Source organism: Biomphalaria glabrata, chromosome 6, assembly GCF_947242115.1.
Source record: "Biomphalaria glabrata chromosome 6, xgBioGlab47.1, whole genome shotgun sequence".
NCBI classification, from domain to species: Eukaryota; Metazoa; Mollusca; class Gastropoda; family Planorbidae; genus Biomphalaria; species Biomphalaria glabrata.
Genome location: NC_074716.1, coordinates 36,666,355 through 36,683,586, shown reverse-complemented (window position 1 = coordinate 36,683,586; position 17,232 = coordinate 36,666,355). Strand labels below are relative to the sequence as shown.

The 17,232-nt window shown below is 43.3% G+C and overlaps 1 protein-coding gene across 4 annotated transcripts in view; it reads right to left on the bottom strand.

The window, feature by feature from the left end:
* LOC106060865 (protein O-mannosyl-transferase TMTC3-like) overlaps positions 1-17,232 on the bottom strand; it is a 162,037-nt gene that overhangs the window by 15,248 nt on the left and 129,557 nt on the right. For all 4 annotated transcript variants that reach the window (XM_056033756.1, XM_056033754.1, XM_056033753.1 and 1 more), the window contains exon 21: positions 13,061-13,246. In XM_056033756.1, coding sequence (XP_055889731.1) covers positions 13,061-13,246 — 186 coding nt within the window. The remainder of the gene's footprint in view (positions 1-13,060; positions 13,247-17,232) is intronic.

Genomic DNA, 17,232 nt, shown 5'->3' with positions numbered 1-17,232 from the left:
AATTGTAAATCCGATATAGCAGAATTTATTTATTTATCGTCAATGAGGATGGGTTGTACTGGCTGTAGCAGGTGGTCCCTTTCGCAGGGGAGGGGGGGTGTCGGAATTTAGTGACTGATTTTTTTGCTTTGATTCTATTTATTTTGGGTGAGATTTTAATACTAAACCATCACTAGCACCAGCGCAGTCAAAGGGATATTAAAATCAAAACCCCTACCAGGGGCTTTTGCAGTCAAATAACCCTCTTATATTAAACCAAAACCAAAAAAAAAAAAATGCAAACAAGAATTCCCAATATCCAAGAGCATAGTAAAGGAAAATTTTTATTTTAAAACCCCCTCCGAAATTTACGATAAAACCCCCTTTATCCATACATCAGTCACCAGATAAATCAGTCACCAGATTCTATGAGCGTAGCCAAGAGGGGTTTATAGCTAAAAACCACCTCTTCAATATAAAAAAAGTAAATTACATACTCAAAATTCTATGCGCTTAGCCAAAGGTTTTTTTTAGTTTAAACCCCCCTTCAGTGGGGTTTGAAGCTAAAAAAACCCTCATCAATATTAAAAAAAAAAAAACGAATCGCACACTAAAAAACATATGAGCGTAGCCAAAAGGGTTTCGAGTTTAAACCTCTCCTCAGCGGGATTTGAAGCTAAAAAATACATCTTTCATATGAAAAAAAAAAGCAAATTAAACACTCAAAATGCTATGACCGTACCCATAAAGGGTTTTGAGCTTAAACTCCCGTCAAGCAGGTTCAAAGCTAATATACTCCTCTTCAAAAAAAAAAAAAGCGAATTACACACTTAAAATTCTATTCTATATTCTATATACCCATTTTGGATCCGTCTGTGTAGATGGTGCCACAATCTCCGTAGCTCTCCTGCAGTTCCCTAAAGTCAACTTGTAGTATGCTTGGGGACAGAGCATTTATGATGCTATTTATTTTAATGTTGAACAGGGTGACTGACAGAATGCTGCCCTGGGGTACACCCATTTCCTGGTCATGAGTGTCAGAAGCGGAGTTGCCCAGTCGAACCTGAAATTTTCGATCTTTCAGGAATTCCTCCACAAAACGGGGGAGGTGTCCCTTAAGCCCCATAAGCGCCGGGTCACGTAGAATGCCATGTTTCCAGGTTGTGTCATAGGCCTTTTCTATATCGAAGAATACAGCTACTAGATGTTCTCTTCTGAGTAATGCATTTCTAATATAAGCTTCCAGCCTTACCAGGTGGTCAGTTGTTGTCCGCCCCTGCCGGAATCCGCACTGGTAGTTTGAGATCACTTTATTCCTTTCCAGGTACCAGACCAGCCTACTGTTAATAATTCTTTCCATGGTTTTGCAGATGCAGCTTGTTAGTGCTATTGGTCGATAGTTAGCTGGGTCAGAGCCGTCTCTTCCCGGTTTAGGTATCGGAATAACTATGGCTTTCCTCCAGCTGTTTGGGAAAGCGCCTGTTTGCCACACACAGTTATAAACCCCTAGCAGGACTGCCAATGAGGGTTCGGGAAGGTGCTTGAGGAACTGGTAATGGATTTCGTCTTCTCCAGGCGCTGAATCATGTGACTTGTCCAGCGATTCCCTCAGTTTCTCAAGCGAGAACGGTTTGTTGTAGTCTTCATTGTTCTCTGACCTGAAATCAATGGGGTGACTTTCCTCCCAGGTTTTAACTTTTTGGAACTCTGGCGTGTAGTGGGCTTTGGATGACTTTTCTGCTATTGAGGATGCAAGGATGTCAGCTATTTCTCTGGGGGACGTAACATTTCGTCCTTGGCTTTTCAAATGCCCTACTGCATTTGATTCTTTCCCTTTGATTCGCCTTACTGCCTTCCAAACCGCTCTAGCAGAAGTTTTGGCATCCAGACTGCCGACAAAACTTCTCCAGGAATTCCTTTTGGCTGACCGTATGGTTTGTCTAGCCTTTGCTCTAGCTATCCTGAATAGCTTTAGGTTTTCCTGGGAAGGATTCTTTATAAATGCAGCCAGTCGTTTTTTCCTATCACCAATAGCACTTTTGCAAGCTGTATCAAACCATGGTTTGCTAGGCCGTTTTGGATTTGCAGAGGTAAGGGGTACAACTTTCCTGGCTATACTTAGTAGCTTGCTAGCAAAGGTATCAGCTGGGTTCTGTTCATGGAGGATATTTTCTGTGATATCCTCAGAGCATCTTTTTTGGAATTGTTCCCAATCGGCCTTATTCAGTTTCCACCGCTGAGGTCGTCCCAATGAAGGGAGATTGTTAGTAATGATGATTGGGAAGTGATCACTTCCCCGTAGATCATTGCTAACTGACCATTTAAAATCGTCCAGAAGTCCGGGGACGCATACGGTGAGGTCAATGCATGTGAATGATCCAGTTCCTGGGTGCAAGTAGGTCGGTGATGCATCATTAAGTATGCATAAATCATGTTGGAGGAAGATATCCTCCAGCATACGACCTCTTGTGTCGGTATTGTTGGATCCCCACATGGTATTATGGGCATTGAAATCCCCAAGGATTAAATAAGGCCGGGGGAGTTGTTTCAATAGGTCCTCCATGTCTGTTCGGTTTAATGGAGCGCCTGGTGGTAGATACAGGCTGCAGCAAGTGATAACCTTGTGAAGGGTTATCCTATCTGCTACGGTCTGTAGTGTGGTCTGTAGTTCTACCCTCTCATGGGGAATGCTATCCTTCACAAGGATACAGACTCCACCTGATGCTCTCTCTGCATACTCAACATTCTTGGTGTAAGCACGGTAGCTTCGGAAGCTGATGCAATCTTTCAGAAATGTTTCCTGTAAGCAGACAGCTACAGGAGTCTCAGAGTCCATCAGTAGCTGCATTTCCTCGTAATTGGCATTGAGGCCTCTACAATTCCACTGTACAATTCTGGAATCCATGGCTTATTCTAGATGACCTACTTGGAGCTATTTGGCCTTGGGAGGCCCCCGGAGGGTTTTCCCTTTATTCCAGTGACCTTGGTATTTTTATTCTTGGGTTTGGATGGAGAGGAGGACAACCCCCTTTTGGGGGAAGTCTTTCTCTCTGGAGAGGGGAGATCCCTCTGGTTAGAGCGGAGGTTATTTCCTCCTCTCTCACCTCGGGCATCCTCTCCGCTTTGATTTCTCCCCTTAGGGAGTTGGTCAACCTCTAACTCAGTAGAGGTTGGGGTGTCTGGCTGGGTTCTCTGAGGAGAACCTGTGTCAGACATGATATCTCCGGGTTCTCCCGGAGTATTGGTTTTGACATGCTGCTCAGTCTCCATGCTCTCATCAGCGAGCACAGAGAACCTGTTCTTTAGCATGACAACAGGGCTTTCTTGTTTCTTCAGAGGTGTGTTCTTTGGCGGTGTTTTCTTCTGAGTTGGGGGAGGAGGAGGGGGTGGTGGGGTCAATGTGTCCGTCTGTGTGGCTATGGATCTTCCTTTCTTAGCAACAGCCTGGGCGTAGGTCTTTGTCAAACCGAATTGGCCCTTGGGTAGGGCCAGTACAGCCGATTTCGACTGGCTAAAGGTACATCCGTTTCTTGCCTTGTACTCCTGCACGGCAACCTCCTGTTTCCACACAGGGCAGTCCTTGGAGTAGGCTGAGTGGCCAGCTTGACAGTTTGGGCATTTGAACTGGGCTGTGCAGCCCTTGTCCTCTGACCCTCTCCAGCACATCTGGCACACACAGTGTTCCTCATGCAGACTGCCGCGCCGTGTCCATAACCCTGGCACTTGAAGCACCTCATGGGGTTAGGTATGTAGGGCCTCACTGGAACTCGTAGGATATTCTGCCTTCACATACTCTGGCGGTGTCCTAGTTCCGAATGTGAGGATAATAGTGGCGGATTTGACCTCCTCACCCTCCCTGCGCCTGGTAATGCGCCGGGCATGGGTGACTCCTTCAATGCCCTCCACTATTTCCTTCTCGGAACATTCCAGTAGGTCCCTAGAGCTGATTACACCTCTGCTGGTGTTCAGACTCTTGTGTGGCATGACTTCCACTTGGAGATCACAGAGTCTTCTGCATCTTAAAAGCCCATCAGAGTGTGTCTTGCTGTCTACTTCTACAAGGAGTTCCATTGATTTGTGTAGCTTAGACACACTCTTGGGCTCTCCCACTACTGACTTGAGTCCCTTATAGATAATAAAAGGGCTCAACTTTGTCAGGCTTTTACCCTCCTCTGTGCACCTAACCACCAGAAATGATGGCCAGGTGGCACAGCTTTTTGGGACCTCCTCTTTTTTATCGTCAATTCGACGTTTCTTGCCCAGACATAGGTCTGGGGCAAGTAGTTTTGTGTGTGTTTTTTTGTCCATATATATTTTGGTTAATTCGGCACCTGTGCTCCCCACCCGCCATCGAGTCCAACAAGGGGACGGGCCATTCGGATGTCCAGAATGAGCCCGCCAGGGCTACACAGGTGCTATACTCAGTCAGCTGCTACATCGGACATGTGTCCAATACAGCAACTCCCTGATTGACCCTCCAGCCACCGCCCTCCAGCAAAGGTCGAATGCTGGTAGCTCGGCATGACCAGCCGGTTAACCCAGAACGGGCCATCTGGGCCTCAGGTCTATGGGAACTTGGAGCCGAAGTATTGTGTTGTGGTGGTTTATCCTCAGATAGCAACCACTCAAACACCAGGATCTCTTTATCCCCCCATACCCCTCGCAGTCCACGGCAAACGGACTGGTCTAGGACGTAGGGAGATTTTAGAGATAAGGAGACAGAGTGATGATCAATGAAGGCAGACTGAGGAAAAGAGGAGGCAGACACAATGATAGAAAAGAAGTATGGCACTTTCGAGCTTGAAAAGTGCTAAGGAAAGAGGAGCGCAGTTTAACGTCATGTCTCGGGACGCCGCCACCATGGATAGTCGCGATCTGGGTGACGCATGTGCTGCCAGACACCACATGCTCTGTCGTATTCCTCCCAGGACTTTAACCATTTCTCATGAATGAGTGCTCAGATTTGTGCCGTTGCTTGTAAGTACGTGCTTGATGCTTCGAGGTGTGTGGCTGCCATAGCACCCTCCCTTGTGAGGACGTCTGCCGTTTCATTGCCCCACACGCCGCAATGTGAGGGCGCCCACTGCATGAAAACGACAGCTCCAATAGCTCGGCGGATGTTATCTGTGGCGCCGATTGCCTCTTCTATTACGGGCGACCCTCCCCCGCCGCCACCCATAGCTAGGAGACTGGAGCAAGAGTCGGTTACTAGTACCACAGTAGTGGCACCAGTTTCGTGTTTTTTCATTCGGGCTCTAATTGCCTCAAACGCCCGAGTTATTCCCATTAACTCGGCGTCCATGGAGCATGCGGCGTAGCCGGTCTGGTTATGTCCGGTCTGGGTAGACTATAAGGGCCCCATACCCTGATCTATCGGGGTCCCTCAATACCGACCCATCGGTATAGCAGAAAATGGCACCTGATGGGTAGGATTTAATTGTTGCTGATGCCAAATTTTGGAGAATGGCAGGTGTTAGTCGCCTCTTGGTGGCTCCCTCTTGCCCTATTAGGGACAGGTACTAATCCTTCTTATTGAGATTCTGTCAGTGGAGAGCCCAGCTGATTTAGACTAATTAGCCGCAATGTGGAGGAACGATCGCATTTTTATGCGGTTCCTCTCTCTACACTGTCGCACTAATATTGAGGTGGGTAGCCTAGAGTCGCCCCTTTGGTAGCGCTCGAAGGCCGTAAGTACTTCCCTCCGAAGATTTAAGGGGGCCACGTTTGTTAAGATTTCAGCAGCGTTTGTTGGGCTTGTCGAAAGGTGCCACAAATGAACCTCAGGGCCTGTGCTTGTACTCGGTCGAGTGATTCGAGGGCAGTTTTACTAGCATATACTTGAACTGTATAGCTGTACTCAATTTGTGATCTGAATGCCCCTAGGTACAATGTGCGTAGCATGTCAGCTTTGGCACCCCACTTTGTGCTGGCCAGCTTTCTTAGTAACGCTAACTTCTCCGAGGCTTTTCTTTCAACATCCTGGACGTGCTGGAGCATTGACAGTTTTCTATCCAGGGTCACCCATAGATACTTTGGCGTGTTTTCACGTTGGAGTCGCAGCCCACCGAGTTGAAGCTCGTATGGAGCCTTAAGAATGTCGATCCCTAGGCTGAACAGGGACCAGGTCGTTTTGGCAACGTTTAACTGAATCTGCCATTTGTCGCAATACGAGGAGATTGTTTTGGAGGTCTGCTTGTAATGCCGCCTGAATTTGGTCGGCTTTCTTACCGGTTGACCAGAGCACAATGTCATCCGCATGAAGCAGTTTTTTGGACCGCACTGAGCTGGGCAAACTATTAAGATAGGCCATGAAAAGTGTGCAAGACAGGGCAGAGCCCTGGGGCAGGCCATGAAGTTGCTGTTTTGGCTTGCTAAGGGAGTGCTGGTATTTTTTACGTGTGCTCCTCCCAGAAAGGATTGTATCTAATTGTATATCTTTCCCCGCACACCCATGGCTCTAAGCTTAAGATAGAGGCCTTGCTTCCACACACGGTCGTAAGCCTGTTTTAGGTCTATGTGCTTTCGGACCTCTGGAACCCATCGGCCACCTCCTATGCGAATATCGTGACCTGGTCGATCGGGCTCAAGCCTGCCTTAAAGCCGGCCTGTTCTGGCGCCAGGATACCGGCACTCTCAAAGGACCAAACTAGCCGCTCGTTAACCATACGCTCAGCAATTTTGCCAAGGGTTGAGGCTAGTGAAATGGGTCTGTAGGACTCCAAGTTAGTCGCGTCTTTACCCTTCTTAAGGACTGGCACAATGATAGCACTCTTCCAGGCCCCGGGAATTCTGGACTCTGCCTAGGTTCGATTCATAAACTCCAGGAGTTTTACCATCTCAGGGGTAACCTTGTCTGGTCCTTGTCTGGCTTTTCGGTTTTTGCAATTAGCTATCGCTCTGTCCAGCTCAGCACAACAGAAGGGGGCGTTGCACGTTGCTTGGGTTTCAGGCTCATCTGGCTCCATCTCGAGTCTTTTACGTTCTTTGTTGAGGGCTTTGGACATGGCTGTCTTCTTTACGGGCTTGCTAATTTTAGCAAAATGTCGATTTAGCAACCCGGCCATTTTGGTTACCGTTGAGACCGGCACTCTGGGTGAGGATAGAGGGGTAGCCGTTCGACCTGTGTCTTTGGCCTCAAGGTTTCGTAGAAGACGCCAGGCTTTCGAGGAGTCCCGAAGATCCATCCCGGCGCAGCGTTCCAATGGTCCGACCGAACGCGTCGGGCCAATTTACTCTTGGCTCTACAGAGCCGGTTGTACTCCCGCCGGATTTCAGGGGTACCCTTCTTTTCAGCGAGCCTCCGGGCCCGCTTGCGTCTCAGGACCAGCTTGTTCAAATCCTAACGCCAGGATAAGTCCGCGGGACAAACCTCTTGGCCGCACCCAACATTGTTGCTGTTATTTAGCCGTAGGTAGTGTCGACGTCTTTCTCCTCCACCGCTAAATTCATTAGGGCAGCTTCGACTGCTGCCTCGTATGCTGGCCAGTTCGCTTTGGTATAGCTCCACTTCCGTGGGACTTTTAGGGCTACACCCCTGGCCTCTGAGAGGGCAATAGTGATCAATAAGGGCATATGATCGCTCCCAATATCGTCAAGGACCTGGAATTGTGTATGGGATTTTAAATTTGCTGTTATTAGAGTAAGGTCAGGTCTGGATTGACTGCCGTTACCAGTATAGTATAATGTTGGGGGAGTATGTTTATTTTGTAAGGAAAAGAGATTAGAATTATTGAGGAGATCATGTATTTTATGTCCTGACAAATCAATTACGTCATAGCCCCACTGTGGAGACTTAGCATTGAAATCGTCCGCGATGACATTATGTGAGTTGATATTTGTGCAGTCAACTTCTAGGCAGATTTAGTGTTTTGGGGGAGGGGGGTTGTACAAATTAGTTACCGTGAGTTTGCGCCCTAGTTTGTGTATCTCGAGGGTGATGGCGTCGGTACGTCCGTGCACTCGTGGACCGGGGACTTGTGTAGTAACCCGATTGTTACGTACGTAGGTGCACTTGCACTTAAATTCAGTATAACCGGTGATACTGGCATTACGCTTGCCAGTTAGTGTCTCTTGTAGTTATGCCACATCTATTGCCCTCTCGTGGAGGAGTTTTGAGAGCTCTAACATCTTGGGTATTACCCCACAGATGTTTAATTGTAAAATCAGGAGGGACCTAGTGTTTAAGGGCTTAGTCCCTGGGGTGGGTTGGATCCCACTAGTGTATGGTTGGGTTGTTTGAGAGCCGGAGGCTCTCGTCACTGTTTCGCTTCCAGTCATATTTGCCTGTCGTGTATCTTTATCGACAGGAGGTTGTGGCTGACTTCCATCAACCTTGTTCGAATCGGCCTCCGAAGGAGGTAGGAATGCAGTGTTCGTTGAGAAGAGGACTTTGGTGGAGGAATTTTAGTCCATTTATCACGACTTGACAAATTCCCCCTCATCGAGGTCGCGGGGCGACCAGTAGTGGACTTTTCGTGCCCAGGCCTGTCGCCCACTACCCGGGGCGCAGAGCCTGTTCGGGTCTGCTCGTGCCCGCTTTTTTCCGTGTCTGTACTTGTCATAGATGTATGGTTAAGGCCGTTGGCGGCCTTAGTTACTGCTCTAATGTAGCAGCGTGTATGGCCTATACAAAGGGCAAGGAAAAATCTGCCCCAGCAATCACCAACACAGTTTGGCATATAAGTTTCCTGCAGGGCAGGAGTGGGGTGGCGCACGTTTTTTGACATTCACAGTATTGGAACTACCATTTTTCGCGGTGAATTTCTCCACCAGCGCACCAGGGAACGGGCTAGTTAGAGCCTAGCTCGTGAGCGCCAACCAATCCGCCAAGGTATCAGACCAGCCTATTGTTTATCATCCTTTCCATGGTTTTGCAAATGCAGCGTGTGAGTGCTATTGGTCGATAGTTAGCTGGGTCAGATCCATCTCTTCCCGGTTTAGGTATAGGTATAACTGTGGCTTTCCTCCAGCTGTTTGGGAAAGCGCCTGTTTGCCACACACAGTTATAGATTTGTGTTATGGTGGTTTATCATCAGATATACGCCTACTCAAAGACCAGGATCTCTTTATCCCCCCCCCCTTTACCCGTCGCAGTCCACGGCAAACGGACTGCTCTAAGACATAGGGAGGTTTTAAAGATAAGGAGACAGAGTGATGGTCAATGAAGGCAGACTGAGAAAAAGAGGAGGCAGACACAATGATAGAAAGGAAGTAGGGCACTTTTGAGCTCCAAAAGTGCTAAGGAAAGAGGAGCGCAGTTTCACGTCATGTCTTGGGACGCCTCAACGATATCGAGTCCTACCATAAGGATGACAAATGTGAAAACGATTGCCACCATGATTTCAACGATAATAACAGACCTGAAAAGAAAGAGAGTAGAAGAAAGAGAAGAAATCTGTCTCGGGACGCAGGTCGCGATGGGACAAGCAAGTGGAGAGAAAAAAATTAAATACACTTGTAAATGCCTTAAAAAACGTTAGGCGTGTAGTGGAAGAACGAGTAGTGATAAATGTTAATTTATTGTACTAGGTGAAATGTCTCTCCTGACGTGTGGTGGAAAGCGGTGTAACCATTGGAACATGAATTGACCATAGCTAGACACACCTATAGTATCAGCGCAAACGAACTACGTCTGCGGTCACTTGTGAGACATCACATTGGACAGTATCACTTAGTAACACCTGAGTGAAGTAGGGGTGCATATGAACTTGATTTTGGGACACTGGAGGTAAAGTTGAAACCGGAATCAAGATGTGTTGTCTTTTATGTTTCCCATACAGTTTGCCCCTTGCATAATGTATAACTATGACGTTAGATAACAGACAGGCATTTGTTTTTAGCGGGAGGGGGAGGAGTTGTTATGATTATGATTAGGAATTAGGTATTTGTTTCGGGAATAAGGGGGAAGTTTTACTTAGTGACAAATGAAGTGAAAGTAAGAACGCTCTAAGAGACGCTAGAATCAGGACGCTTTCTCATTTACACTAGGAATAAGAAGAATTCTATAGACGGCTAGTAATAGAGAACATCCGTCGGTTTCCGCATTGAGTATTAAAAGTGTTTGTTGTTTAACACCAGCGTCGACTCCTTTTATCGATTGTTGGCCTTTCGTCGGTGTTGCTGTTCCAGCATTGAGTTCGGTGTTACCTCCTTTGAGTGTTTATAGTTCAATTACTCATCACCGCGGAAGCGCACAACAACTATCTTCCCTTTTCATAAGCTCTCCTCTAGGTTACTGTTTTTGGCTAGAGCCATGAGTTCGAATTCAGGTCGTTCCCCCTATTTTTTATTTTTATAAATGATTTTTTATTGTTATTCTAGATCTATAACTATGTTAATTACATGACTGATCGAAACTAATTGATACAAACACGCTTAATAAAAGCTTTTTAATTTTTTTTTCTTATTTGGAATTGTAATAAACGGGCTACACTTTAACGATCAACCTAACATACTTTTTTCAGCCCGTGAATTAGTATATCTGTTGCAATGAAATTTTACGTCCCGCTCTCTATTTCCTGTTCTATCTTTCTCTCTCTCACTTTTCGCTCTATGGAACCCTAATTTTGTTTTCTTTTAAACTGCACATCGTACTCCGACATAGACTTTTGACTTATTTGATAACACACGCTCCATTATGCGCCCACGACACAAGCATGCACTCATGACTTTTCTCCGGCTTCTCAATTTAATTTATAATGTATTTCGACCATGGCCAATTTCCCTATTTTGATACCAAACAAAATAATTAAATAATTAAATAAGTAACAATCTAATTGTTTAAAACTGTTTTTTTATTTGATTCATGTTTTGTTAGGTACAAGAATGAATTATGTAAAGTTTCTATTGGATCCAAGAATGGATTTGGGAGAAATAACAAGTACTAAAATTGTATCATCATCATCATCATCATCAAACTCCATTAGAGTGAGGGCTTGAGAGGCTCAAATCCTCTCTTGCAAAAGCCCTGGACAGAAACCCTGCTGTCTTGCGTAGTGCATAAATGTCCCCATACAGGTCGAGAATTTTTGGTTTCCCACTGCATTATTACAGGGGTGCCATAGCGTTGTTTTATGTTGTGTGAAGCCATGATGACAGTGTCGATATTGGGAGGCCATGGTCCGGGGCTTTGCAAAGCCTGTAGTACAGATTTTGAGTCAGTGACCACAACAATCTGTGTTGCCCTCAAATGTCCCTCGCCGAGTTGAAAGTCAATGACTTTTAAGACTTCACAGACTGCCATGGTCTCCGCATCGAAACTGCAAACACTACCACATGGTCCAAAGATTTTGACTGAGTGAGAGCCAAGAAAGTCGATGTAGGCTCTATAGCCTGCTCTTCCAGAATCTATCGATGCCGACCCATCAGTGTATGCAAAAATAGCACTAGACTTGAAGGTATTAATGGTCTCCAATGCTAGAATTTGAAGGTCGTTAGATGAACGACTTTGCTTAGTGGCATTAGGGTCTACTAGTTTCAAACGTATGTCTGGGGGCGTTGGGCGACACCAAGGGGAAGGGGATGTAAACGTTGAATGTTTTGTCGGTTGGTGGAGAGGCCAGATTTTTCAGATAGTGGCATGAATGCTAGAATTTGAAGGTCGTTAGATGAACGACTTTGCTTAGTGGCATTAGGGTCTACTAGTTTCAAATGTATGTATGGGGTTGTTGAGCGACACCAGGGGGGGGGGAAGGGGATTAAAGCATTGAATGTTTTGTCGGTTGGTGTAGAGGCCAGCTTTATCAGATAGTCTAGTGGCATGATGCATAAAAGACTGCATCTGAATACGTCTTCTGCATCTCCAACCATCCACTAGTTTTCTAGCTGGGAGGTATTCATCCAGCCTTTTATACCGCTCAAAGCTGGTCAGTACTGACCTTTCCCTCCTAAGGTTTAGTGGACCTACATTAGCCATTATTTCAGCCGCATTTACTGGACTTGTCCTAAAGGTTTCACAGACAAACCTTAGTGCTTGGGACTGTATTTTATCAAGTTCAAGAGCAGTCCTAGAGCCATAAATCTGCACAGGTAGGCTGTAGTCTATCTGTGATCGGACTGCTCCTAAATACAGTGATCGGAGCATGTCTGCTCGGGCTCCCCACTTCGTGGATGCCAGCTTCTGCACAATGCAAAGTTTCCCTGAGGCCTTTCTTACAACATCCTGGATGTGCTCACACATTTTTAGTTTACGATCTAAAGTTACACCAAGGTACTTAAGTAGCTTTTCACTCCGTTGAGGGGGAGCCGGAAAGGTTGCCCGAGAATGTCAGTCCCAACAGACAGAGTGAGTTGATATAAGATTTACCAAAAAACAACAACAAAGCTACTGCCTACTATAAGCTATCCCAACAGAAACAACACTCAGAAACAGAATGAAACAACACATGTTCTGAAGCTGAATATCGGGACTAGTGAAATAGCTCTTGTGAAGTGTCACCAAAAAAAGCAGACAATGTCCTTCAAAGCTGCATACATAATAGAGAGTCCCAAAACGAGACTCTGGCTCCAAAACATCCATCTATAAGAAAAAGTACACGAAAAACTGTCTGTCCTGGAAACCGCAGAGCAGTTTATCGGAACCCTACCGACTAGTCATCGGAACCCTCCAACATAATAAGGAGAATGCAGAAGAACAAAGACACACTAAGGATCACCCACAATACAAAGAAAAAGGAAAAGAGACTGGCAAAAGAAAGAACAGTAAGAAAACTAATACAGGAAGGGATGGGCCTCATATTGAGGACAACAGAGAAATGTTAAGGTTAAAAAAAAATGAAGTAAATGTCTCTGACAAACATCCCACTTGGTGACTGACAGAATGTTCAAGATAGTGTATAATTAAAACCCACAAACAAATAATGTAACAGTTAATCTAGACATATCCTTGACAACTATTTGTTACATGAAAAACAATAAAAAAAAAAAAAAAATAAATAAATAAACTTCGTCCACAAAAAAAAAAAAAAGGAAGTTGTGAGAGAGGCTGAAGCTCCCCATGCACTGTAGAGACACATAGTTGGATACAAACTGTAGAGGCAAGTGAAATACAATTAAAGTACCAGTTGCTGAAAAATAATGTTACCTCAGATATTTTGTTGCGGACAATTCTTAAGTGGTTCTGAATGTATTCAGCAGTAGGATCAAGCTCTTGGGTTTGCTGAAGACATTTCTCAGCCTGAAGCAAGTCTCCTCTTTCCACATAAACAACACACAAATTGTGCATAGCTTGGCTGTTTCTTGGATTTCTACTTAGAATACTGTTGAAGTTCTATTAAGAATTAGAAAAAAAATAATAATAATAATAAAAAGTAAAAAAAAAAAAAACACGCTTAAAAAGAAGACGAAAAATGTGTTGAGTAAGAGTTTAAGAGAAGCTCACACCCGATATTTTTCTTTTTTAAATTGTCTACTTTATAGCGCGTTTTAATAATGATGTATTATGATTGTCTACGATTATATTATTTAAATTAATAATATTTTTGTACTTGTGAAAGTGGTAATTAAGACAATGTTCATTACAAAATCCATTACAAACTTTTATTTATAACTGATAAATATACATAAAGTTTTTTTATGTAATCTTAACATTAATTTTTTTGTATTTGACTCTAACTATCGTAGTCTTTTCATTTCCTCCATTACATTAATACATGGTGTCTTGCCAATAAGCTTCACGCAATTCAAGTCATGCACTCGGAGCCCTTCTAGAGATCTAACTATATATGATTGTCTACTCATAAACAGTGTGGCTCCCAAAATCTATCACAACATATTCCACAGTACTGCCACGCATTTTGTAAAAAAAAAAAGTTAGGTATGAGTTTAAGTGAAATTCAAACCCAACACTTTTTTTTTTGTGTATACTTTTTATTGCGTTCATTTTAATCTTGGCATTGTTTTTAACGGCCCCCGAAAGGGGAAAAGACGCTATTAGTTTTGTGCGAAATGTCTGTCCGTCTGTCCGTCCGTCCCGTTTAGATCTCGTAAACTACAAAAGATATTGAAAATCCGACATCACAATATTTTAGACCATTCAAAGTTCTGATGCAACGGCTACTTTTTTTTTTTTTGAAAGCGAAAAATCTAATTTTTAAAATCAGGCCTAGGCCTAATTTAAAACGAATAGTAATCTTGTAAACTTCATTTTCCTGAACTATTTTATTATTGCGGAATTTTTTTAGGATTCGAATAAGAGATTGAGCGGTAAATCGCTTGGCTTCCGAACCGGGTGTCCCGGGTTCGAATCCTGGTGAAGACTGGGATTTTCAACTTTGGAATCTTTGGGCGCCTCTGAGGCCACTCAGCTCTAATGGGTACCTGACATTAATTTGGGAAAAGTAAAGGCGGTTGGTCGTTGTGCTGGCTACATGACACCCTCGTTAACCGTAGGCCACAAAAACAGATAAACTTTACATCATCTGCCCTATAGACCACAAGGTCTGAAAGGGGAACTAGTTAGGCCAGGTTCACATCTAAATTTACATTCACATTCACCTATCCTTTGATCTGCGGGACCGTTGGGGCACTACATAAGATCAGTTAGCCTTCTTTCTCCAATCTTATCTCTCATTTGTCTTTGATATAATTTCATTCGGATGTTCTTTCTGAAAATATTGAAGCCTGCCTGGGTGGACCACTTCGGGGGCCGATTTTGAGTTTGTGTTTCCACACAAACTGTCTTTTGTAGCCTTGATATTTTTAAAAACTATTATTTTTTTCAACGCTTGTATTACCTTTACACTATACTCATAGTGTGGGTCAATGTTTTTTCGTAAAAGAAATTATCAATTGTAAAAAATGGTGATTTAGACAATAACAAATCTATTACAAAATTGTTTTATTTTAAATAATTGACGAATATACATATAGTCTTTGATAAAATCCTTTACGCTTAAACTAGCGATTCTTGTTATATATATATATATATATATATATATATATATATATATATATATATATATATATATATATATATATATATATATATATATATATATATATATATATATACTAATTTTATTTTGAAAACGACTCAAGGTATACGTATATAAATAAGACAAAGATTCTCATATTTTTGGCAAGATCGGGTCGATCGAGGTCAAATGTTATGTTGGTTTAAAAACCTTTCATTATCGTAAAAGAAAGCTGCAATGTAAAACGACTGGAAGTGAGCAACAGTTCTCGGAACTAGGGGAACTAAGAGACTTTCTATTTAAATCAACATGTACTATGACATTTGGAACTAACAGAACATGTATGTATTTATCGGATTGGTAGTGGTTTCCTCATCGCTCATTTTGTCATTAATGTTTCCAAAATGAGTTCATTTTTTTTTATATATATTATACTTTTTAAAAAATTAGTTAATTAATACCAAATTGTTTGATTTTTTAAAATTGATTCATTTATTGTCATTGATCATTAACGTGTATGCAAAATTTGATGACCATTGGATGAGTAGAAAAGTTCGATTCAAGCATCCAAGAATGATACACAATGCATGCATATAATTATTTACAGACATAAAAAGAAACAATTTTTTTTTTAGCTTTTGAGTTTTTTTGGCACATCGGCACATTTTAGGCCATAACGTGCCCGTAATCCTTGAAGGATTACGCTCCATTCATATCACCAGAGCTAAATTCCATACAGTTAAATCATTAAAAGCAAGGTCTATTCACAGTTAAAATAGTAAAGTTAGTACAAATCTAATAAATTAGAAAATCTTTTGTAAATATTATATGTTCACAATTTCACAAATCAAATCTTCGTAGACAACCCCACCTCCGGGACAAAGCCCAGTACCTTCCCAGGGTCGACACAATCGAATAGTGCGCTCTAAAAAAATTTTCCCCTAATAGCCTGGTATCTGGGGCAATCAATGAGGATATGTTCCAAAGTGAGATAAAAGTCACAGTACTCACAAAGTGGGGACTCCTCTCTCTTCAGCACAAAGCAGTGCGTCATGTAGGTGTGGCCAATCTTAAGCCTGGACATGGTCGTGCTACCTTGTCAGAAACTTAGATGTGGGTCGCCACCTGACATCCGCCACAACCTGTCTGAGTTTGTTGTGGGTCTCAGACTCCCATCGGTCCTGCCACTCTCGATAGGTGGCAGAGGAATACTTTGTCTCAGGTCCGAGCAGGGAATTGGGGATCCTGACACCGCATGATTTAGGTCTCTCTTTGCTTCTCTGTCTGCGGTTTCGTTACCCTCTATGCCAACATAAGAGGGGATCCACATGAAGGTGACATCCCTATGGTCAGCTGTTATTTGGTCCAAAAGCTTTAGGCTCTATGTCAGTCTTCATCCGCCCCAAAGCTTGCAATGCAGATATGATAAATTTTCTCCTTTCTGATTCTTTGACGGCCATTAGTGCAAGCGATATTGCATGTAATTCGGCCGTATAGATGAAGCAAGCTTGGATCTGTATTTTCCTTTTTTGAAATTAAGGAGGGATAAATTTAATTTGAGTTTATTCATCCACCAAGGAGGGTTCTGTGGGATTTCTATTTTAGAGATTTAGTCGATGGGTGGGGTTAAATTTTGGATGGGTTCTCTCATTCGAAGGCCCAAAGGCTGTATGCCGTTAGGCATTCGACTGTATAGTTCTACATCTGAAGGGTTAAATATGGAGTCGAAAGCAGGGTTCGTGGGGTTGGATTTTAGCTTGACTATATACTGCATTGCATTTCATTCTTATGTCCATGGGGAGTTCTCCAGCCTCCACGTGGAGACTAGGGATTGGTGATGTAAGAAACGCGCCAAGACAGAGACGCAGGGCAGCATTTTGTATGGGTTCCAGTATTTTTAGATAAGATTTCCTAGCTCCTTCATATATTATGGATCCATAATCCAACTTGGATCGGATTAAACTTCGAAATAGCAGCAGCAAGGTATCCCTATCAGCTTCACAGTCCGTATGGCTGAGTTCTCTAAGTATGTTTAATGACTTAAGGTGGGGTAGAAAATTAAATTTGGAATCTAGGGTGAGGCCTAAAAATTTAGTAGTATTCACGACAGGGATCTTCTTTTTGTGTATAAATAGTTCAGGGTCTGTGTGGATTCCCATTAAATTACAAAAATGGATACTAACTGTTTTGGAGTCCGAAAATTTAAACCATTATCGTTTGCCCAATTTTGAATTTTGTTTAAACATAGATCTAACTGTAATTTTCTTTCTAAAGTATTCATGTTTTTCCCATATGTAAAAATGACAAAATCATCAACATACAGAGAGCACTCTATGCTGTT